General features: G+C 46.7%; 1 protein-coding gene across 1 annotated transcript in view; it reads right to left on the minus strand.

Moving 5' to 3' along the window:
- Positions 1–24,991, minus strand: part of B3GLCT (beta 3-glucosyltransferase) — a 1,424,518-nt gene that overhangs the window by 783,747 nt on the left and 615,780 nt on the right. Inside the window, exon 6 of the mRNA XM_069639745.1 lies at positions 6,134–6,245. Coding sequence (XP_069495846.1) covers positions 6,134–6,245 — 112 coding nt within the window. The remainder of the gene's footprint in view (positions 1–6,133; positions 6,246–24,991) is intronic.

A 24,991-nucleotide genomic window follows, 5' to 3' on the forward strand; every position in this document is an offset into this window, starting at 1 on the left:
AATAACATATTCTCGACTATCCTTTACTTGTTTCAGTTTGAATGTGGGGGACGTCGAACGTTTGTCTGCCTCTCTACCTTTAATTCGAGTTTTGTTTGTGTCGGTCCGACTATTTCTACGGGCCGAGTAATCTTCGGAATACAGGTTATCACTCTCCTTCCAAGAGCTCGTAGAGTTTTTGATGTGTTTCTGGGCGTGACTAGCTATAGACTTATGGGGTGTGGCTATTTTTGGCCTTGAATCGTGGTTTCGTTGAGCAGCTTTTGGATGAAACGCCTGTGGGCTTGGCGAACGTCGTGATGGTTTCCGTTGTTTAATATCGAAGATCTTTTTTCTTCTGTCCTCCAGGGTCAGAAAGGAATTGTCGTCCTCTGCATCTTCCACCCAAAATTTCCTTTTTATTACTGACGATCCAAGATCTATGGGATTTATGGTAATAACTTCCGTTTCTCTGTTATTACTGTTTGAGTCGTCAAGATGTTGGCTTAGATTCATTAAAACTTCCTCCTCTAGAAAGTCTTCTGTTGTTTTAGGAGATAGGGGTGGATTTTCTGCAGTTGTCAAGTCGACGAAAGAGTGGCTAGATGGCTGATTCGATTGACATTGATATGGCGGCTTTTGTGTTTCCGTCCCTTCAAGATAGGAATTTTTTTTATATGGCAGGGCTGGCTTTTTCGGAAAAGTATTTTCTGATAATGGGAGGCAGAAAACCAATTGTTTTTTCCTGCCGACTGTGTCTCTAGATGTTGTCTTAGGAAGCTCAAAAATTGTGAAGTCTTTCGTGGAGGTTGTTTCAGACTCCGTTGCACCTTGTTTTTTATTTTGGGCTTGTATTGATGGTGTCACTTTGTCTTTGTTTGTACCGGTTTTCAAAGTTAGCCGGGGTTTTGGGTCTTCCATTTTCTTTTTACGGCTCTGTGGGCCGGTAAAAGAGGTATGGGTGACGTGTTCTATTGACGGAGTGTTTTCCCTCATAGATGGATGTTCACCTGTATAGGCTGGATTCAGCGGTTGAGAGCTCATTTCAGGGACTTTTGTTGTTTGACAGGCTGTTGATTGGAATGTTGTAGCCATCGAAGGGTGGATGGAAGGAATTTGACCCGTAGGCACTGTATCAATTTTTTGCGCTGTATTGAGTTCAAGCGCTGTGATATATCCCTCCAGATAAAGAAGTTTAGTGTGCATCATTGCTGTGAGCGTACTGTGATCCTTCAGAGTATCATTTATGGACTCAAAGTTTCATAAATGGTGCAAGGGCTATTGTTACTGAGGACATCATAGTGAAGATGTCTAGTTTCTTTTTCGGTGAGTTTGTGGGCGTTGTAAAAGAGGCGTCGCTCAGCCTTGGCTGGCGGTTTGATGGAACGTGCGTTTGCACGTGTGCGTCATGCCTTGATAGACGTGGGTGCGGAGCTAAGTGCTCTCTTTGGTCAGTTGGTGACTGTGTAGTAAGGTCAGTGTGGAAGAATGTTTGCGAGATCTCGGTAACCGTGGGGTCGTCAATTTGCACCCTTTTTGAGTTTACAGTAGAGCTACTAGATTTCTCTGGCGCCTGTACCTCGGCTAGAGTAAGTTTTTCTGGTTGTTGTTGCAACAAGTTTTTTGGGTGCATTTTATTTGAGCGAAGATCTTCGACTATAGATGTTGTTTGGTCTTCTTCTGAGTCTTTTCCATTAAGTTGTTCGTTTCTTTTGTTTGGTATTTTCATTTGCTCAGCTTCGAAGATTTTGCTAAGTCGTACTTCTTTTGTATTTTCCACTGTATCCCTATTCTCCCACATCACATTTGTAGTAGGTAGCTCGTTTTGAATAGGGGAGAAGGGCAGGTTTTGTGGATCTTCACAAGGGGGAAGTTGGGGACTAAATCGCCCCATCTGTAGGAAGGGCTGGTTTTCTGGTAACAGGGGCAAGGCTAAGGGCTCGGAGTCCACAGCCAGATGGGGCGCTGGTGGTTCGGGAATGTATACAAACTCCAACATTTCATTGTCTGTGATTTCATCTATTTTGTCAAACTTGCGTTTGAGCTGTTTACCAAAGAAGTTTCTAAAAGTATGTACTGGAGTTGTTTGCATGTTCTCTTCCTTTTTGCTCTTATGTGATTTAGATGGTTTTATTTGGCGGGATGGGGAGTCATTCGAGATTTTTTTTTTTTTGTTATGCTGCCCCCAATTCTGGCATTTGTTTGGGGTTCTGTCGTCTCCGCATCCGTTCTTCAATTTGGCTCCAAGTGTTTTTTTTTTTGGGCACTGCCCGCTTTTCTTTGGTTTTAAACTGGGCCCCTTTTCGCCCGGAATCTTAGTTTGTTTTGGGCTTGGGGAAAGAGAGGCTCCAGAGCTAATGCTTTGGCGCCCCGGATCCCTCCAGACGTTTCGGTAGGCTGCAGTCTCCATCCTGGGCCCAGTGTCATCCAGTTGGCCTGCGAGTGACTTTGCGCCCCCTCGAGGGGGGCGTGGACCAACACAACCGTGCTGCTGCCCATCCGTAGGGCCGACCCGCCCGCCTCAGGAGGAGCACACCCCCCGCCGCGCCCCCCTGCCGTAGACTCCTCTCGTAACGAGACGTCATTGGCAGGGCGTGTGCAAGGAGGAGCGAGGTGGGCGGGCTCGGCCCCTCCTTCCGCTGAACGCGACTCCGCCGATTGCCCGACCCCAGCTGATCCCGGCTCCTCCGTGCCTGCCCAGGGCCTGTCTCCGGTCCCCAACACCCGCCGCCCTCCGGTGGACGGGGTTGCGGACCCGCACGCGGGAACACGCCCCGTCGACAGAAAAACCCCAGGCGAGCGCAGAGTGCCTGGAGACGAAGCACGAGAGCCTACGGACTTCTCCTCCTGCTGCTGGGTCCGGTAGGCAGGTACAGATAGCGCACAGGGTCTTTGCTCCTTTTGTTCAGATTGTTTATATAGAGGGTTTTGAATCACCAAAGGGGGTGAATAGTCAATGTTTAAGTCTTTCCTTATGTCCTGCTTTGGGTCTGGTTTAAGAAGCGTTTGAGAATCTGACGTCTGTTCCGTGTGAGGGTTCAAAGACGTTTGCAAAGTTTCTTCACAGAAAGTATACAGGGCTTTTGTGGTATAACTGGTACCTGGTTTGTTTGCTCCCAGCAAGGCCATAGTTGAGGGTCTTGAAGAGCTGGGTTTGGAACTTCTCAGCAGACGGCCCTCCGCTGGAGGAGTTGGCGGTGTGGCGTCAATGGCGTCCATGTCGGCCGCGGACTGCCAAGACTGCTACTCTGCCGCCTACTCCGCGGCCGCTCCGCGGGAGGAAGGGGTTTTTATGTGTACTCCTCCCCAAATTCGTCGTAGAAAGGGTAGACAGACTTGCAGCCAGAGGATCAGGAAACAAGCAGAGTGGACTGCCAAGACTGCTACTCTGCCGCCTACTCCGCGGCCGCTCCGCGGGAGGAAGGGGTTTTTATGTGTACTCCTCCCCAAATTCGTCGTAGAAAGGGTAGACAGACTTGCAGCCAGAGGATCAGGAAACAAGCAGAGTGGACTGCCAAGACTGCTACTCTGCCGCCTACTCCGCGGCCGCTCCGCGGGAGGAAGGGGTTTTTATGTGTACTCCTCCCCAAATTCGTCGTAGAAAGGGTAGACAGACTTGCAGCCAGAGGATCAGGAAACAAGCAGAGTGGACTGCCAAGACTGCTACTCTGCCGCCTACTCCGCGGCCGCTCCGCGGGAGGAAGGGGTTTTTAGGTGTACTCCTCCCCAAATTCGTCGTAGAAAGGGTAGACAGACTTGCAGCCAGAGGATCAGGAAACAAGCAGAGTGGACTGCCAAGACTGCTACTCTGCCGCCTACTCCGCGGCCGCTCCGCGGGAGGAAGGGGTTTTTATGTGTACTCCTCCCCAAATTCGTCGTAGAAAGGGTAGACAGACTTGCAGCCAGAGGATCAGGAAACAAGCAGAGTGGACTGCCAAGACTGCTACTCTGCCGCCTACTCCGCGGCCGCTCCGCGGGAGGAAGGGGTTTTTATGTGTACTCCTCCCCAAATTCGTCGTAGAAAGGGTAGACAGACTTGCAGCCAGAAGATCAGGAAACAAGCAGAGTGGACTGCCAAGACTGCTACTCTGCCGCCTACGCCGCATTATATTAAAATCAAATATCATGGTGACCTTATTTCACACTGTTCTTGGTTTGCAATGTGTTGCTATAGCTATGAAATGTTTATAGTGAAAGTAATGTAATGTGTTGTGTGAATATTTGTTTGTGTTTAACAAAAATGTTTAACTGTTTATTTATGTTTTAGTGTGTATTACATGCGTGCTAAAAAAACAGGGCATTGCCACTCAGTTGGCCGGGTGCTCTCAATATTCTCTTTTTGTAAGCTGCGACTTATGTTGTGCGTTTCAAACAACTTCCATAATATTGTAGATTTAGAACGGTATGAAGAATTTCAAGAGTTGACCATTTGTAAAATGCCCAAATCTCCTTTGTAATTCTCATTTCGTGAAAGGCATTGACAATCTAGTCAGTGTTCAATAGTGTGCCAATGCATTTCGGAATGTTATTCCATCTTCCGGGCTGAACACTTAATGTCACAACATGATACAAGTACAACATATTGGTCCAAAGAATATAAATACCAGCAAGGTGGTTGTTCAGATACATCAAATAGTGTAAAACGAAAATAATAAAGACAAATGAATGGGACATCAAGGCAATTCATCCCCTTGAAAACTATGCACATCATTTTAACAGTTCAATGTAGCTTCATTGATACATCGAAGGAGTACCAGTTGTGTGATGCCTATAGATGCATCTGTGAAAAAAATGAGAAAAAGGCAAATGCCAAATCGCTGTATTATATTGTACTGTCCCGTGATTTTAAATAGATTGGAATGCACCTGGTCGCTCACAGCCCTTACCTGGGCAGCTGTTACATGATCTGATACCGTATCATCACTGTCTCTGAACACAGAAAATAGTGTGTTCAGTACTGAATACATACGGAAATGTTCAATGAATGAAATGTTCTGAAACATTGGTGGAGATCCAATTACCCCAGCGTGCTGCTAGGAAGCTAAAGTGATGGTGGGGTCTCGCATACGAACACTGGTATATAAATGTTAGTTAGGTGTCCCCTGGTTACCGCGAGCATGTGATGACGTCGCTGACACCTCGCGCCACCACTGCCTGACAGAACAGAGTATGGGATGGAGGTAAACCGCGGGGTAACACTTTTGATTGAAACCCTCTTGGTGGATACAGAGTAGGGAGTGCTCGTGTCTAAACGTTCACATGGTTACCTCATTTACATTGCCAATTACCTGTATGCAGAATATCTCTTGATGTAATTAAATGTTTACAGTGGAGAACAGTGTCAAGACACCGTGACAGAGGCTGACATAATAAAATTCCTCCGCTTCTATATAAACACCTCTTTGTGGATACAGTCATGCACAGCAGGAAGACTGCGTTCCTATCTAGAAATTCAAATGACTTGCTCATTATAAATAGCTGCTGCGAAAAACATCTCTTAATATGATTTATTGCATACGATATGTATTATCTCTTAATATGATTTATGACAGCATCCGGCAATAAATATTTTTAAATCATTGAACAGCAAAACTAACCTCATCATTTAGAGGTAACATTTTATTAAACAAAACATATACATTCTTCTAATGTATAGATGAAGCGAAACGGTAACACAAGGACATCCAGCCTCTAAGACCAATTCAGATATAGCTTCGAGTTGCCAAATGTAAAAGTCGGAGCATGCTCAGTCAGAAGCATTCATTTTTATCTATCTATAGCCCTCGTTTGTGGATTAGCAGTCTTATGCTTTACTTGTTCAAACTAATTCCTCTGGCAACTTTTTCACATTCAATTACTTTCTAGAAGCATACACCCGATTGTCATGCAGCTGATTCGACCTGTAATGGGCAACAGTAATGCAAACCTGTAAATAAGACTAGTACTTGACAGCAGGTTGTGCCAACAAATAGAACGCACACAGCTCATGCCACATTTGCTAAATTAAGCAACCAGGATGCATTGTCTAATCTCAAGTCTGCATTGCTGTATTCACAAATGGACCTGAATATCCTTATCGTCTTTAAGAGCCATTCAAAAACTGTTCATGCATACATTCCACCTGCAACTAAAAGATGATTGTCAACATGTGTACCTTCGACTTGTCAAATCTTCCAAGTGTCTGCATCAGCTTTGCGAGGTTTATTTGTGTCTCTTCTTCACAGAAGAAAATCCATGATGAATTCTTTCCATAAGAACTTGAGAAGCTTAAAAAACAGAGATGTTTACTTGGCAACAATTTACACATCTATATAAGAATTTCTCACATACTTGATTACTGCAAAAAAAGCTTTTGTTTTTAAAGCTAGTATATGTGGAATAAATTAAAAAAGCAGTTTTCAAGGGGGAGAGGAGTGTTCTACCATCCGGGGAACAACTTCAAAATCGTATATCAGCTAAAGGGTTGGGCAGGAGCTGAGAAAAGTCAGTGCTAGCAGGACACTCAGTGACTCGTCCAAATAGATTATTGGTTGGCTTGGTACTTGAAAGGGGGCAACAATCAGCTGGTGGAGCACACACGTTAAGGCCCATCTCTAATGAGAATTGAAAAGAGGGAGAATGTCCTGGAGCGAAATACATAGCAGTATTGGTTCAAATGCGAGGATTTGGGAAAAGGCCTGCATCTCAAAGAGCCAAAGGGCTTGGTGAATGATTATTCAGTTCTTAGTTAGGTGTGGTCAAAGGTATCATGGCGTACGAGAAGACACCCAGTCTTCAGGTGCCCTTAGAGGGGAATGTTCAGCAAGCATGTGAATCTATGGAAGATACTAATGCTGGAGAACAGGAGTTACATGTAAGTAACGTGTTCCTTCTTCAGCGTGGGATCCTTCATGGATTCACATGCATATTGAATAGGATTATACAGCAGTAAATATAGACAACCAATGGGTGGGGTTATAGCTCTACAGAAGCAACTTAACTCACCTCTAGAACACTCACCTTTGTGAGCAGGCTGCGAAGCACTGCTTGGCCAACACAGGACTATCGACGCAGTAGAAGCATGTGAAGGTACGGACAGACCTCCACATGGCAGCGCTGCAGATTCCGAGCAGGGGCATACCGGATAGAAGGTTGTAGTCGACCCTCGACTCTGGTCGAGGGTGTTCTCAGACATCCTGGCAGGGGCCTGTTGGCCAGCTCATGGCAGTTTGAAATGCAGGCCGATAGCCATCTTGAAATGTAAGATTTTGCCAGGAATTTGCCTTTACCAAGTGGTCTGACGTCAACAAACAGCTGTACGGAATGGCAGAATACATTTTTGCGAGCCACATAACACCTGAGTGCTCGAGCAACATCGAGCGAATGCAAGGACCTTTCTGCTGAAGGAGAGCCAAAAAAAACAGGCAGCATAAGTGGCTCATTTAGGTGGAACGCTGAAGTTACATTCGTCATGAACCAAGGAGTTGCCCAGTGAAAAGTTAGATATAGGGCATTGAAGGATAATGCTTGCAGTTCACCTGCTCGTCTGGCGGAAGTGATGGCTACCAGAAACACTGTTTTTAGGAGAGGAATTTCAATGGAGTATGTTGGAGAGGCCGAAACGGAGGACCCATTAGCTTAGAGAGGACAATCTTTAATTCCCAAGCTGCAGCTGGGGCCCATACAGGGGGAAACGTACAGAATAGCTCTTTGATGAATTCCTTAACAAGCCTTTGGGTCAGAGAGAGCTGGTCAGTGGTGACTGTACAGTGGGAAATAGCTGCCCAATGTACTTTGACAAACCTGCTTTATCCAAGAATAGGAGGAACAGCAAGACTTCTGCAAGTAGTATGTGGGATGGGTCTAGCTGCTGAGAAGCACACCCTATTGTACACTGTCTTCATGTATGCTTATAACATGACAGCATTCAGGAGGCAAGGGGATGTTCCAGAATTCTTAGGGGTACAGGAGCCAATCTGTCAAGGTAAGGGATGTGTGAACGTGATACAGCACTAGCACTAACCCGCTGCATCTGAAGAGCAGGTCGGGAAGAGGAGGCAGTTTGACGTATGGGGCAACCGACAGGTGAAGCAGATCGGAATACGAAATTTGCCAGAGACAGTAGAATCATATTGAGAGTATTTAAAACTTGAAGTATTAGCGGAGTCAGCAGGAAAGCATAGAGGAACAGTCCCTTACATGGGCATCCCCTAGCGTCCCCGTTTGGGGATAACAACTGGCAAACTGGGTACACTTTGTTGGCCATTGTGGCGAGCAAGTCCATTTCTAAATGTCTCCATTGAGAGAAGAGTCAAAACATGTTGGTGAAGCTCCCATTTGTGGCAGGACCCGAGTTACCTGCTGAGAGAGTCTGCAATATTTTTGTGGATCCATGGTAGATGGAAGGGGGAATCAGGTACATGTTGTGCGCTAGTTCACACTTCCATTGGGCTTGGACTTCTGTGGTCAAGACCGGAGAATGAGAGCCCCCTGCTTCCGGATATGAAACATGGTGGTTGTGTTGTCTGTGAAGATGCAAACCACCTTGTTTTGCAGTTGCAGTTTGAAGGACCTCAGTGCCCAAAACGCTGCTTGCAACTATAGGATAGTGATGTGCAGGACTAGGTCTTCGAGTTGCCATAGCCCTCTGGCGTGGCACTGTCCTGCGTTGGCTCCCCACCCTTCCAGGGAGGCATCTGTGGTAACTGTAGCTTGGTGTATCGGAATGCAGGAAAAGGAGTGTCGTGTGTGAGAATGGAGTGTTGGCTCCACCACTGGAGAGCTTTGCAGAAGGAAGGCGCAAGAAACTTCATCTCCCATGATCCCGATATCTGTTTCCAACATGAGCCGAGGAATTCTTGAAGAGGCCTCCTGTGCAGCCTGCAGTTTGGAACCGAGGGGATGCATGAGGACATCATCCCTTACAGGGACTTGGAGCGGACTGAAGCTATTGCCAGGTTTGACAGCCGATGGACTTTTTGCAGTGTTGATGGCCCTCTCCTCTGAGGGGTTAACGAGACAGGTGAGGGTATTGAGGCATGAGCCCAAGAACAGTGTGTTCTGTGCAGGCTGTACGCAGGACTTTGGAAAATGTATGGATAATGTATGGAGAATCAGAGAAGTTAGATATCCTTGATGGTGTAGTGGGTATGCTGTGTGGCTAGTTTAAGGGATGGAGTGCGCGCCAACCAATCGTCCAGGTAGGGTAGACAAATGCCTTAGTGGCGGAAGTGAGCTGCCACTGGGGTCAGGCATTTTGTGAACACTCGAGGGGTGCTGACTTTAGTCTGAAGGCCATTGCCTTGAACTGATAGGGTTTCCCCATTTAGTTTGAATTGGAGGAAGTGTCTCTGCAGTCGATGGATGGGAATATGGAAAAATGCATCCTCCAAGTCCAGAGAGGAGAGGAGAGGAAATCCCCTTTATCCAGCGGATCTAAAATGTGCTGTAGCTTGATAATGCAAAACCTTTGGGACTTGAGGAACTTGTTGAGTTTCCGGAGATCTAGAATGAGCCTCCAGACTTCTTCATCACCAGAAAATATCTTGAGTACACTCCGGAACCGCGAGCCACCGGAGTTGCATGGTACGGCTTCTATTGCCTCTTATTTTAGGAGGGTTTGAATCTCTTGTAGGAGTAAGGATTGCGGTTCCTTCTCTGGTATCGGGGAGGGCATTTCTTCATGAACTCTAAGGTATGACCCTGACAAATGATGTTTTGTTCCCATTTATTGGTGGTGAGGTTTTCCCACTGTAACACAAGTTAGATAATCGCCCCATCCCTCCCTACTGGGCATGTGAAGTGAAGGGGCAAGCGTGTGGACTGCTCAGGCTTGTTTTGGGGAATGGGCCCTGGAAGGATCTCTACGTCGACGCTGGTTTCCTCTGTATGTCTAGGCCCCTACATTGTAAACTTCCTGACAAACCGTACAGGATGTTTGCAGGCAATAGGAGGGCCTGTACCCCCTTTAAGTCTTTGAGAAACTTGCTTTGCCTGATCGAAAGGGCTGGCGGTGCTATTGGAGGGTGCCCAGGTAATGGGCCTTGTCTGTGTCGGCCTTAATAGCCTGCAAGGTTTAGCCTACATTTTTCACAAAAAGGTCTACCCCATCAAAAGGCATGTCGACCACCTTTGTTTGCACTTCCGGTGGTGGCCTTTAACCATCCTTGATGCCACAGACAACTCCGTTTTGCATCTGCCGAAAACCAGTGTCTGATGTCCAACAGTGATGGCATGGTCTGATGTAGCCTCTCCTTCATTCAATACAGCACGTGCTTCGTCCTGCTTATTTGGGAGAAATTCCAGGATGGGAGCCATTTTATACGAAAGCTCTCGGTCATATCCAGAGAGGATTGCCAATAGGTTTGCTGCCTTGATGGTAGTCTTTCATGGAAATATGTGAATGCTCCAAATAAAAGTGATTGACTGATTGGAAAGAATAATAATCAAACATCCCTGCAGATCGCAGTAAAAATATAAGCATGAAACACATGTGGGCTGTAATAAATGTGAAATAAAAACTAGAGAAACATGCATACAGGAAACATATGTTGTACAACACAACAAATTGTGTAAACCTCTTTTGGAGCCAACCCCTTAGGGACTAGTGAGGTGAGCCTGCTCAGCTTAACACCCATTAGGTAAAAGGCCAAGCAGGATCCAACTAGTGCCAGACCGCCTTTAAAGGACAAGACCCTTCTAGAAACTGATCAGAATAATCCTCCCTATGTTCAAAACTCGAGTATCTTTGTTTGCTACATGGCAGGAAATCTAATGACCGGATACAGCCTGTAAGAATGACAGGCATGGTTTCTGACCCGCTGGTTGCCCCAGGCTCATTCACCGGGAACAAGAAAACAGTGGGAAGACCCACCCCCATGCTGAAGGAAGGATAAAATGCCAATCACTACTGAGAGAGAAAAAGAAAGAAAGAGAAGGACAGAGAAGGACAGAGAAGGACAGAGAAGGACAGAGAAGGACAGAGAAGGACAGAGATAGAAATAGAAGAGACCCTTCCTTGGAGGTGTGGCAGACCATGCGGAGTATGCTGGGGTGTGGAGGCCCCGACCACGGCCAAGACTTTGGAATGCTGACAGACCTGGCAGAGCCAAAGCCTACAATGGTTACTACATGGGAAAGGTTGAATCTTCTTCCAGATCCATGTCGAGCAGGTTTCAGTTCATTTAGAGAACGAACCATTTAAGACAGCAAGCAAGCACCAGAATGCTAAAATAAGTGGATGCCCAATAACAGCTTTATTTAATTTTTCTGGTGCCACAGTGAGTTTAAACTGCGTGGCATGTACCCACGTTGGGATTTCCTTAACCTTCATGGCAGAATTGGTGGTGAGAAGTACCTAGTATGGTCTATGCCAGCTCGGCACTAATGCAGATAATGCCCAAGTTGCAGGGAGTGGCAAGCTACAGTTGGTTCCTTCAGCAGGGTCCCTTTCACCTGTTTCTAGATAGAACTGATACACTATTATAGTGATCTCAGATGGTCAAGTAGATTGTCTGACAGGGGCACCCACACTGTTTGCAGGGGAAGTTGAAGGCAATCTCATGAAGCACCCATATAGGACCTTATTCAAGCTTAGCCATGTCCTCCAAGCGCATGCTTAGCAACACTATATGGAATACATCCGTCCACTTAATTCAGTCTTCTGGCACAGTTTAGCAAGTTCATTTTTAAAGGATTCAATTTTCACACTTAACAAGCTCCACTGCACCCACCTACTTAGGATAATGCTTGCAGTGGAGGTTGTGTTGTGCATTGAGAGCAATTAAGAGTTCCTTTATGAATGTATTTACACAATTCGTACCCTGGTCACTGTTTATACTATCAGGTATCACAAATCTTGGCACATAAACCTTTAAAATAGGTTTCGCCACTGTTATTGCATCTGCCCCTCTACATGGGTATGCTTCCATTCTACCAGAGACTATGTCCTGGACTACCTTGGGACAGTGTATATATTCATTGGCTAGCTCTTCTGTCGCGAGTGCCACAAGCTCAGCCACCTATGCCATGGTAATATGGGTCAATTTACCACTTTGTACCACCTTCCCAGGCGCACAGAGCATACTCTGCCACCAAATGGCCATTCTAATCTCGATAACATGACCCATAAATGAAATGTATCAAATCTGGATTATCTAAAATTGTATCTGTCCGATAATCCCACAGGTTACAAGGAAATCAGTGATAGCAACACAGCCATGGGGTTATGTTTCATGTGGCTTACCATCCTGGTGGTGAGAATAATTAGTTGCTTACCTGTAACTGTACTTCTCCAGCATTGATATCTTTCATAGATTTAAATGTGTGAATTATCCCGTCATCAGACTGGGACTCCCCGGTGTGTGCGAGTACATAATGTCATAAATACAGCACTGACAGTGTTTAAAGGCTCAATTTTTGAATAGCTGGTTGAAATGAGGTATGCAGAGACTTACACATCCCAGATCTGCAGGTGTCTTGTTTGGACATGCCTACATGATAAGCGGTTGTCGGAGCTCTGCTTCTTGTGGAGCGACCTGGCCCAAAGTACAGCTGCCTCAATGAAGAATGGCAGTAGTTAATGCACAATGCCAGCCAATTAGCCAGCACCTGCTTGAACAGTGGCCAACCTTTATTTGCTGAACTCAAAGCACAAACAATTTGTCAATGCAGAACTCGATAACTTGTAAGATATCCAGAGAATGAATTGTACATCCTTCTGGTGTGGAATGCGAGCTGAGAAAAAAGGGTACAGAAATTAACTGATTGATGGTAAATGATGTGACCACATCCAGCACTAACCATGAATGAGGTTTGAGTCCAATTATGGAATTCAGTGTTGTGTTCCTCTACAGGCAGCGCAACGTTTTGGCTGGTCCATCTAGCAGAGGTTAATACCATTAGGAAGGCCATGTTACAGAATAGGTAGCTGTTGTCAGCTTTGTGTTTTGGCTGAAAGAGATTTTGCATGAGTGCCGAAAAAACAGGGTTGAGCCTCCAGGTTGGCACCAGCTTCAAACAGGAGAAAAAGATCATAGCAACCTTGTTAAACTGTTTGACTGTAGGATTGGGCTAAAAATATAACATATCAGGTCCTCTCAAAACTGTGATATGTTTGACAAGTGTACTGAGTGAGGAGGATGGGACAGGCCTCATCAGGCTATAGACAAGTATAGACATAGCTGTTGCACTTTAATCAAAGCAGTTTGAATATCATTTGCCAAACACCAATAGCAGAAACATTTCCGTTCACTATCCATGTAGTTAAGGGGCAATTTGCCCAAACCTATGTTGCTCTGGAACCATGCCCGCAATGAGCGAACCTAGGTCAGGATTAAAATAAATCCCAGCCAATCCGTGGCGAACAGCCAGGGTGATTAGGTTCATTATGGACAGGTTCCCCAAGGTTGGGAATCAGATCTGCATTGCCCATGAGGGGGCAACCATAATAATAGTGCATGTGTCTTCCTGAAGTGTCCACAATACTGGCTCTATTCTCAGGTTCAGGGTCCTGGCAGCATAGAGGAATGTCCCTCTTCACAGAAAGGAGTTGGCCCCCCGAATCAAGCAATTGTCCTAGATCCTGCTGGGGAAGCTCCTTTCTGTGAAAAGGGAAGTTCCTGTGTGCTTCCATTCAGGGGGATGGGAGCATAGAAGAACTTCCTTCTTCACAGAAAGGAGTTACCCCCACCACCCTTAATCAAGCACTTCTCCTAGAGCCTGCTGGGAAAGTTCCAGCATTTAAAGTTGGATCCTGTGGCAAACAGATTTAGGTTTGGCGATCCTCACCTTTCTCATGTAGCTGCTGGCTGTCTAGCTCCCACTTGTGAAATGTGGATAAGTCCTAGTTCAGTCCACCGGTACATTGGACTTCACTGGCAAATACTGTGCCTAGAAGACCCCTGCCCCCTCTCCACGCCCCCTTTCCCTTCCTCCCACCCTTTTTTGCATAGTTGTTGGGACTCCTTGGAAAAAAACCGGTGAAAGTGCACAGACACAGTATTGATGGTCGTGGCCCTGAACATTGAGCACTTGATAATTGGTAGGAGTGATTTGAGGGTCCAATTTGATGGTGCATAACTGCTGAATGTTTATGTGAAGGGGCGAGTCGTCCTAACCAGGTTCCTTTCAGTCCAAGCTTGTTCAGATGAACTCCCCAAGCCAACCAGGATGGGTCTGTCCACAGGACAAAAGTGGCTGTTGGTACGTGAAAGGGCATGCCCTTGAATAGAGTTACGCACCATAGTAGGAAATGCTAGAATCGCCACCTCCAAGAGTGTGCAATTGAAGGATACAGATGCTTGTCACCATTGACTTTCTCCTCCTGGACTGGACCCATATTGCGTCTGCAATGCTGAAAAGTTAAGATACAGGAGGATGATATGCTCAGGAAAATGAATTTCCCGAATGAGTAGAAGTGCAGAGCTGAGAGCTCACCCGCCAGAGTGAGCAACTTTACAACCATCTCTTTGACTGGATTCATTAGAAGAATGGACATGTCAAAGCCTGCCCCCAGGAACTGGGCCCTTTGCATTAGTGTCAGTGAGGATTTAGGTGATTGAGACCCAGCAAGTGAAGGAGGGAGCAAGTTACTTACCTGTAACTGTTGTTCTCCAGCATGGGTCTGGCATGGATTCCCATGCTCATGAATATTACCATTCATCAGGTTGGGAATCCTCGGTAAAAGAAAAAATGGTTTCACTTTCACTTACAAACTGTATTTCTCCTCTAAACCAATCACTGAGCTCTGGGTCATACTGCCCCCAGCCAATGACTGCCCTCTCCCTAAGACCCTCCTCTGGCAGCCATCTTCAGATTTGGCAAACACAAAAAGTGGCAGTATGACCAAGTAAAGCTGCAGAGGGGACAGCGGGGAGGGTTCACATGTGAATCCATGCCAGACCCATTCTGGAGAACAACAGTTATAGGTAAGGAACGTCTTCAGTCTCCAGCATGGGGTCAGGCATGGATTCACATGCTCATGAATAAAGGATACATAGAAGTACAACATTACACAACCACGGGAGGTGGCAAGGCTCAACAGAAGCAATTACTCTCACTTCTGGAACAGGCTCACCTCCAAGCGAACAGGTTGCGTAGCACTGCTTGGCCGACCCTGGACTGCTCTCTGCAATCCCTGTCGATGCAGTAGAATCTTGTGAAGGTGTGCATGGACCTCCACGGAGCAGCTCTGCAGATATCCAGCAGGGGCACACAAGACAGAAACTCCATCGTTTCAGCGATCGTTCTGGTGGAATGGGCTCTCGGACGGCCGGGCAGTGGTCGGTTCACCAACCAGTGCGTGATGCAGCCGGAGAGCCACCTTGAGATGGACGCCTTGGACAAGGCCTTCCCATGGTTCACAGGACCAAAGTTCACGATCAGTTGAGATGTCTTCTGAAAATTCTTCATGTGTGCCATGTAGAACCTCAGAGCATGAGCAACGTCAAGCGAGTGCAGAGTCCTTTCAGCCGACGACATAGGCTTCAGAAAGAACACAGGCAATACCAAAGGCTCAGTGAGGTGGAATTCCGATGAAACCTTTGGCATAAAGGAGGGGTACGTCCACAGCACCACCCTCTATTCGTAAAAAGTCAGATATGGCTGTTTGCAGGAAACTGTGTGGATCTCACCTATCCTCGTGGCAGAGGCGATGGCCACAAGGAAAGCAGTTTTCCATGAGAGGAGATGGGCCTGATGCATAAACTCGAAGGGGAAACCCCCCCAAGCCCCATGAGCCTCATCAGCACCACATTGAGTTCCCATGCCGGGGCAGAAGCCTTCACCTGCGGCAAAGATCGAAACAGTCCTTTAAGGGACTCCTTGACGAGAAAGTGGAACCAAAGAGAAGACTGTGCTGGAGACCTGGTGTACCAGGAGATAGCCGCCAGATGCACCTTAATAGAGGTGTGCGCCAGCCCTGCCTTAGCCAACGACGACAACAAGTACAGAAGAATCTGTGGGGCCACGACCCTCAGGATTGTTGATCTTCTGCGCCCGGCACCACGTAGCAAAAGGCTTCCACTTGTGCCCGTAGCACTGATGACACGGCAGCCCTAGCAAGGACCTGCCAGCAACTCTTACCCTCCCGACTCTAGGGCTGCAGGAGTCAAGCTGTCAGGTTGAGCCATCCTGGGCGTGATGCAAGATTGCGCCTCCTTCTCTGGTTTGAAGATCCGCAACTACTGGCAGCTTGACCAGAGGTGTCATTGACAGGCTGAGAAGGTCCGGGGACCAAATCTGTCTCGGCCACGCTGGGACAACGAGGATCATCCTGTATCGGCACCGTTTGAGTTGATCGATGACTCGCAGCAGGAGAGGCAACGGTGGGAATGCGTATAGGAACATGCCTTCCCATGGGAATGAGAATGCGTCCCCCATGCCCCTAGGCTGGTGAAACCTGCTGGCGAATTTCTGGCATTTGGAGTTCGGCGCAAACAGATCGATCTGGCGTCTGCCCCACTTGAGGAATATGTGGTCCACCTGATCCTGCTGAAGTTACGTTCGTGGCAGGAAAGCAGCTCCCTGCTGAGGGAGTCGGTGATGGTGTTCTCAACTCCCACAAGTTGAAAAGGGATGAAGAGCATGTCTTGGGCGACAGCCCAGTGCCACAAGTCCTGCACCTCTCAGAGCTCTGGGGTACGGGTGCCCCCTTGCTTCCTGATGTAGAACATTGTGATGGCGTTGTCCGTGAAGATCCTCACCACTTTGCCCTTGAAGACGGAAGGAACGACTTGAGGGCCCAGAACACTGCCTGCAGCTCCAGGATATTGATGTGGAGATCCCTTTCTTTCGGGCAGCCACAGGCCTCTGGTGTGGAGACATCCAGTGTGGCCTCCCCAGCCCTCCAGGGAGGAGTACGTGGTGACCATCTCCTGGTACAGGGGGATCTGAAAATCTGTGCCCCCGGTGATATTGGAGCATATGCCCCACCACCTCATTGTTCGACAGAACTCCTTGTCGAGAGCAAACTTGTCTGCAAAGCTTCCTGACACTTGGACCCAGCGAGTGTCCAGGAACTCCTGATGGGGTCGAATCCACAACCTGCAGAGCCAGATCAGGAAGATGCACAACAAAATCATGCCGAGCAGCAACTTGATGGGCCGCACTGCGGCGGTCTTCATTGCCAACAGCCATTGTACCTTGCCCAGCAGGGCCCCTATCCTCTCTTCCGAGGGAGCCGCCAGGCAGTAGACTGTTGAGCCTGGCCCCCAGGGACAGCATGTTATGTGATGGTATCAAGCAGGACTTCGAATAGTTGACAGAACACCAGATCGGTTAGCAGCCGGACGGTCGTCTGTGTCGTCTACAGCCGCCTCCCTAGACTTTGCCCGGATGAGCCAGTCATCAAGTTACGGGTACACGTGTATTCCTTGGAGATGTAGATGGGCCGCCACTGTTGCCAGGCACTTCGTAAACACCCTGGGTGCTGACTTTAGTCCAAAGGGGAGGGCCTTGAATTGGTAGTTTCTTCCCTCTACCACAAAGCGCAGGAACTTCTGATGCTTCTTGTGAATGGGGACATGGAAATACGCGTCCTCCAAAACCATCGACGTCAAGAAGTCTCCTTCCACCAGTTGGCTGAGCACGCTCTGCAACGTGACCATCCTGAATTGTTGGGACTTGAGGTATTTGTTCAGACGGCACAGGTCTAGAATGCGCCTCCAGCCCCTGGTCTTCTTTACCAAGAAGTATCTGGAAAAGACTGCGGAACCCTGGAGTCACCTTGGAACCAGCTCTATCGCCCCTTTTCTTATCATGGCCCATACTTTCTGCAGGAGCTGAAGGATGTGCTGCTCCTGCCATGCCACTGGAGGTATCCGCGGACACTTTTGCTAGAACTCTAGGGTTTCTCAGTGGGCAAGAGCATCCAGCACCCATCGGTCAGTGGAGATCTTCCACTCGCTGATGAAACCCACCAGTCGGCCTCCCACCAGGTGTGCATGGGTGGGGGCCCGACGTCCCGGCCGGTTCAGTCTTGGTTCAGGGCCTGCATGCTGCCTTGGGGGCTACGATGTTGCCCACCTCCACCGAAAGCCTTGGAATGGCCTCTGTAAGCCTCCTGGGTCGTGGAATGGGAGGGTTGACGGTACGAAGAAGACCCTCTGCCGAAACCTTTCGATGATCTGCCAGACTTCCTGTCGGAGGCACGAAAGGAAGAGTAGTGTTGCTGAAGAGTGCCTAGGACACGTGTCATCTCCGTGTTTGTCTTAATGGCTTGCAACAACTTCCCAAGGAGGTTGTCCAGCACCCTCATCTGGAGCTCCTGGCGGAAGTTGGTGGCCTTCAGCAAGCCACGACGACAGAAGCAGACACTGTTCCCCATCTGCTGGAACCCCGTATCCGCAGTGTCCAGGGCTACTGTGATGGCGTGGTCTGATGTCACTTCCCCTTCCTGGAGGATGGAGATCACCTCAACCCACTTGTCGTCGAGCAGGAACTCCAGAATCTGGCCCATCTTATACCACAGTTCTCTGTCGCACCTGGCCAGGATCGCAAGTGCTTTGGCTGCCTTTACTGTTGGCGCCGCTGAGTAGATCACCTTTCTTCCCATGGCATCCAACTTCTTCCCCTCGCTATCCGGAGGGACAGAGGATGAAGACGAGAGATTAGACGACGACTTCCTCGCTGCCGCCGAAACCACTGAGTCCGGGGAAGGCTGCGATCATAGGCACTAGGGTGCGGACTCTGGCACCCGGTACTTTTTCTCCAGCCGATCCTTCTTAGCCTGGGCCGTGGTCAGATTCCTCATCAAAGCTATGCCCTCTTCTTAAACATTGACCAGGAGAGGGACCTCCATGATATTCTTCCTCTTGGCCTCGCGCCATTGATAGAAGAAACCTTCCTTCTTGATCTCTTCTGGTGTCAGTTGGAAGAGTTCGGACAACCCCACCTCATCCAGTGTAGAAGCCCTTGGCTGAGGCGAACCGCCTGCCGTTGCGATGTCATACGTAGTCGCTGTGGCTGTGCCAGTGTCTGTGTCTGTGTCCGGGCCCCTCGGGGGGGGGGGGGGGTGGGGGCAGGAGGCACGCTGCGCTTGTGTGGATTTTGATGCAGCCGCTTCCTCTTAGCAGGAGGTTGATCCGGGGCCACCGGGGCCGGCATCATCGGTATCCTTTTCTGAATTTCTGACACCAGAGTGTGAGGATCCAGTGTCCAGTGATACATCTCTCGTAGGGGTCGAGGCGGTAGGACTACTGGGCATTGTCGCCGTAGTTTTCGCTGTTGTCCTCCTCTGCGTTTCTGCAGTCATCCTCCTGGATCATGTGTATGGACACCTGGTCCTTCTTGTCTGAGGGAGAAATATTTGTGCTCTGGAGTACGGTCTGTTTTTTGCACATATCTAAAATGGCTAAATTTCACCAAAACGACCAATTACTCATTGCCTATACTGGCCCTAAATTGGGTCTAGTTGTTTAAAAACAAACCATATTCAGATGGATCATCCTGGCTATTGGTGAAAGTTACAGATTAGCGGGCAAGGACCCGCCGGAAGGCTTAAGAGCACATTCACAAGGGGCATGGCAACCTCTGCTGCTCTTCAAAGAGGTGTCCCAATCAAAGAAATTTTTTCCACGGCCACTTGGTCGTCTGTTCACACTTTTGTGAGACATTACTGCCTAGATTCAATACGTCTTCCACAAAGAGAGGATCTCTCTCGAGATAGAGATAGAGAGAGAGAGAGAGAGAGAGAGAGATCCTCTCTTTGTGGAAGACCTATTGGAGGGCAGATGGACATGTCCAGAAGGTGCGCGTACCACTTCCTGCTGGCCCATTCTGGGGCAAGTAGTATCATGGGATTTCCTTACCATTCTCAGCCTCCTGATCACGCGAGGAATGACGGGACTGCAGGAAACACATACAAGAGTGGAAACTCCCAGTCCAATACAAACGCATCCCCTAAAGCTCCTTTTGGGGGAAATTCCCTGGAGCAGAACAGCCCACACTTCCAGTTGACACTGGTCGCGAAGAGATCCACTTGAGGGGTTCCCTAAGGGTGAAGATCTCTTCAAGGACTTTGAGCTAGTTCCTACTCGTGCGAGTCTGTGCTCCGCCTGCTCAGAGTGTCCGCCACTGTGTTCTCTTCTCCGGCTAGATGAACTGCTGATATGGAGACTCCTTCTTGAATTGCCCAGAACCACAGCTGCATTGCCTCTCTGCACAGTGGTAGTGACCCTACACCTCTCTTGTTGAGCTAGTGCATGGGCACTGTCTTGTCCGGCATTATCAGGACATTCTTTCCTCATACAGAGGGCAGAAAGGCCTTCAGCTCTTGTCCTATTGCCCTGAGCTCAAAAAGGTTGATGTTGAGCTTGTACTCCGATGGAGATGAACGGCCGCTGATTGTCAGATCGTTGCCGTGGGCTCCCCACCCCGTGAGTGAGGCATCGGTCACTAATGTTACCTCCGGCCATGGCTGCCAAAAAAATTCTCCCTTGAGAATGTTGTCCTTGCAAGCCCACCACAGAAGGTCCTGCTCAGAACTTTCAGGTGGTCTAACATTCCATCTGAAAACAGGAACCATTGAGTCCTGAGAGCTCATTGAAGGGATTTCATTCTCAGGCAAGCCTCTGGCACCAGATAAATGCATGATATCATGAGCCCGAGCAACCTCAAAAAAAAAAAAAGAAAAGAAAATCGAAGGCTGCAATATGCTGGGCATTATGAAATTTGGTGACCATCTGCAGAATATGTTGAGCTCTCACCTCGGGTGGCAAGGCGTTCCCCGAGAAGGCATCCAGGACTGCTCCAAAAAATTGGAGTCTTTGAGACGGTATCAAGTGGAACTTCTTCGAGGGAGTACCTCGGTAAGGTCATGATTTTTGAAGAGTGTGGCAGGTTACGCTGAGATTTTTTTTATTTTTATTTTGGTTGGCTAAACAAGTTAACCTTTCAAAACATATGTAAAAACTGAGTTTTCAAGCACCATAAAACAGTTACATAATATTTCATTTCACAGTTATCACAAATTCTTGTGTGCTAAAAAAACATTTGATATCACCAATCGCAAAAATCATTTGCAATCAAGTTGGTCAAGTACACTGTATGATTCATTCAGACTCCTTTGAATAGATACAGGTATGAACCATGTTTAACATTCAGATGATTGCATCAGGAGTCAAAATCTGCTCTAAGAATCATATTGTTGCTATCCTGATTGTTATTTTGCGGGTAGAGAAAATATCATACCAGATGTCATCAGTTATTTTGTATGAATGAATGCCCAACATGAATTTGAAGAGGTGAAACCTTTGCTGCTGCATAACAGCCTGACATTCAGCTATAAGATGTTTCAGGGTTTCCTTGATGTTTTCATTTTTACAAAACCGACAATATGCTGTGTCAGAGCCAGTTATGCTTCTTCTCGCCAGAACCTCATTTGTGGGCCATAGGTTTAGGCAGAATCTTAGGATTTTACATCTGAGCTGATGTTATGGACATTTGGCCAAAAAAGCAGCCATAGTACGGAGCTTTTTATGGCCAAATAAAGCCATATCGAAATCTACCAATAGGAGACACTTTTCTTGAGTGATAAGCCAGTCATGATGATATAAATTAAACTTGACTTTCATTGGGTTTTCCAACAGTTGATCTAGTGTGATGTCTGCTTCAGTGAGTGCAGTCAGTATACCATTTTTCCATTTTGTCAGAAAAATATCGGTGGATATTAGAAGATATCGAGCTAGAACAGTTCGAATGTTGCCTGTTAGTCCCAGCAGACACTTTCTCAACATACAACACATTTTCCAGATAACTTGGACATAGATGGACAACAGACCAAGTTCAAAGCGTAGTAAAGCAGTGAGTGTGTATTTTGGTAGATTTAGAACGTTCTTCCAGAACTTTGTTTCCATTTTGTCCCAAAACTGTTGTTTCTGTGGGATCAGGGCTTTGTCCCCATAGGTGATGATGGTGACTACTTTTTGTTGGAAAAAGGTCATGATGTGGGCACAGGTAAATTTGCCATATTTAACAAGTAGTACTTTAGCCTGGGATGTCAGCATGTTCATTTTAGCTCCCAAAGTAATTTTATACAGTCCATCATTACGATAGTTGCTGATCATTAGACCCAAATATTTGTATTCAGGCACCACCAAAAGAGTCTGATTTTGAATGCGCCAGATACATTTGTTCGAAAGCTTTGAGAGGGATTTCCCGAGTTCAATGATTTGTGTCTTTTCCAAATGTATGGACAAGTTGTTAATCTTGGCATAGTGCTCTAGTTTGTTCAATAGGGCTTGCAGCCCACTAGGAGTCAGAGAGCAGCACCAGATCATCAGCATAGAGTAACCATGCTGTGATCTGACCATCTAGTTTGGGGGCATCATTAATTACACTCATCAAATCTATTCCAAGATCTAAAATTAACGGATTGAAAAGAATGGAGGCTAATATACAGCCCTGTTTAAGGCCACGTTTGGTCTCAAAAGAGGCGGATAGCAAGCCTTCCATGTTCAATCTGACCTGCATCGTGGTGTTGGAATGGAGCAGATTAATTAGAGTGACTAAAGAGTGAGGACAGCCATAGTGCATCAGTTTTTCTTGAAGTAGTTGTCGATCAATAGAATCTAATGCCACGCAGAAATCTACGAATGCCATGTATAATGGTTGATTCCGCGAGGCATAGAGAGATTTGTTCGCATCGAGTGTCATGATGTTAATCGACGTTCCAAGTCCTGCAACAAATCCCGTTTGAAAAGGGTCTCTTTTGTTTGATGTTAGAGACCATGCATTCAAATCTTGTAATATTATTCAGCTGTAGATTTTGCCCAGAGCATCTAACAAGGCTATAGGTCTATAAATGGACGGATTAGAGCAATCGCCTTTCTTATAAATTGGCACTATAATTGAGTGCCTCCAAGAGACTGGGATTTGTTGCTTATATTGAATCGCTTCAAAGATGGTATGAAGATTGAGGCCCACAGCTCCGGATGTTTGAGAGTGGAATTTGAGAGACCATCCGGGCCTGGGGCTCTTAAAAAGCGTGCTTTCTTTATAAAGAAAAGGACATAATCTCTATCAAACTTAAGGCCAAAAGGTTGTGTAATGGTTTGCGATTCTATTGTAGGTTTACTTTCGGGCGGGGCATACAGCTGGGAAAAGTGATCAACCCACTTCTTTTCACTTAACCCATTTGTTTGTGATGACAGTTGGGAATTAGAAATAGTACTATTAATGGATTTCCAAATAAAGGCAGTGTTTTTTTCCTTGGATGTTTGACATCAGTGCTTCGCTATTTCTTTGAAACAAAGCAGCCTTGTGCCCTCGAACACAATTTTTATATTTGGTCTCGATTGAGCGCATCTCTTAGCTCTGGGGGCAAGAATTTAGCTTGTATTTTTTGTTTGCGGAAAGTCATCTTCTTGGTTCTAATGAGTTGGTTGAATGCTTGCATGTGTCATTTTCCATTACCTGACATTCTTTGCAACTGAGGATGGCCGAACAATTGCATTTGATCAGGGTATTAAATGTTATCACTGATTTCCAATTTTAATTTTAAAGCGTTCTGAAGTTCGGCCTGTATGTAACAAATAAATGTAGTCAAAGAGCTTTCAGTCCACCTCAGTCTATTCTGTTGGTTATTGACCTTGTGAGACCCTGAGACAAAGGTTCAATATTCAAGCACCACATGTTCGTAAACCTGAAATTTGCGGTGGGAATGATTGCAAAGTTTGAGACATTCTGAAAAAGAACTCTATCCACGTAGATGTAGTCTATCGTGGCACTCTGCAAGCCTTTCCTCCATGTTTTGTGAGGCGGAATATCATTTAACAGTGCACCATTCAGCATGATCAAATTCCATGAGTCAACAAAACTTTCCCACATCATTACACGTTCAAAGGACTTAAATGATTAATTTTCAAAGAGACATACATTCAAGTCCCCACCAATAATGATATGTGAGATATTAGAAAGAATGGCAATCTGTTCCATCAAAGAACCAAGGTCACAGAAAAAGAAAGCATTTGTTTTACCCATAGGGTTCCAATACAAATTTACGAGGGCATATTTAATTGTTTGTATGCACACTATGGTAAATTGCATAAAAGAGTTTGGCGAAGGCATTATTTCTGAGGAGATACTTGAGGAGATATGGGACATCATTAATAAACCAGACGTTGGCCTTCCTTTAGCAACTCGTTTGGCTGGTTGTTGATGGTCATACCAAGAAGGGACTGAGGTCAGCCAAGTTTCCTCTAACAGTATCAGATCAAAATTCCCCAATATACTTTGCGGGTTGTTTAGTAAGTGCTTATACCCACAAGTGTTCCAGCTGAGAAATGTTCTCTTCTGTTGCGCTGAGGCAAAGTCTAGTTATTTTTTGCCAGAGCAGCAACACTTCACCACATTATGACAATTTTGTGATCTATCAGCCTGGAGCAGTGCACATGTGTATTCTGCAGGGTGACTTCCAACAGATTGTGACATTGGATGAGTTAGGGAGGTGGAGACAGAATTTGGTATAAGCAGAAACCCTAAGTCATATAAATTAGTCTTAGCCAGCAAAATTGCGTTTAGAATGACAAGATTTTGTCCATATAAGGGCAACACTCAGATCTTTTATGTCTGGGAAATCAATCTGGTCGATATCGCACGAGGCAATATCCTCTAGAGCAGGGATATCATAGAATAGTGTCAAGATGCTTCTTCGGTTCATCACACAAGTTGGATAGTTATCGACACGACAGGTGATTAATGCATTGAGTTTCTGTCTTTTGCTAGGATCATGCCTGTACTGGGACTTGATTTTGGATCTTGAAGGGACAGTGAGTCTGTAGGGGGAGTGCATTTAGGTCCCAAGGTCAAGACCTTAGAATTGGACTTTGATACCTCAGAGGTGTGAAATTTGTCAAGGTTCCCTTGGAGGGCTGAGAGCATGCAGTTTTTGAGACTAACTTGATCAGATGTAAGCTGAGATAGAGTGTTCCTAATATCAGCAAGAACAACATCTTGTTCTCTTATAGGGGGAGGCTGAGATGTAATGCCTAAATTGTTATTATTTGATGGTAACCTTACCCCCGGACAGCTAGGA

The sequence above is a fragment of the Ambystoma mexicanum genome, chromosome 7q (genome assembly GCF_040938575.1).
Source record: "Ambystoma mexicanum isolate Mex_15411 chromosome 7q, UKY_AmexF1_1, whole genome shotgun sequence".
Taxonomy (NCBI): Eukaryota; Metazoa; Chordata; class Amphibia; order Caudata; family Ambystomatidae; genus Ambystoma; species Ambystoma mexicanum.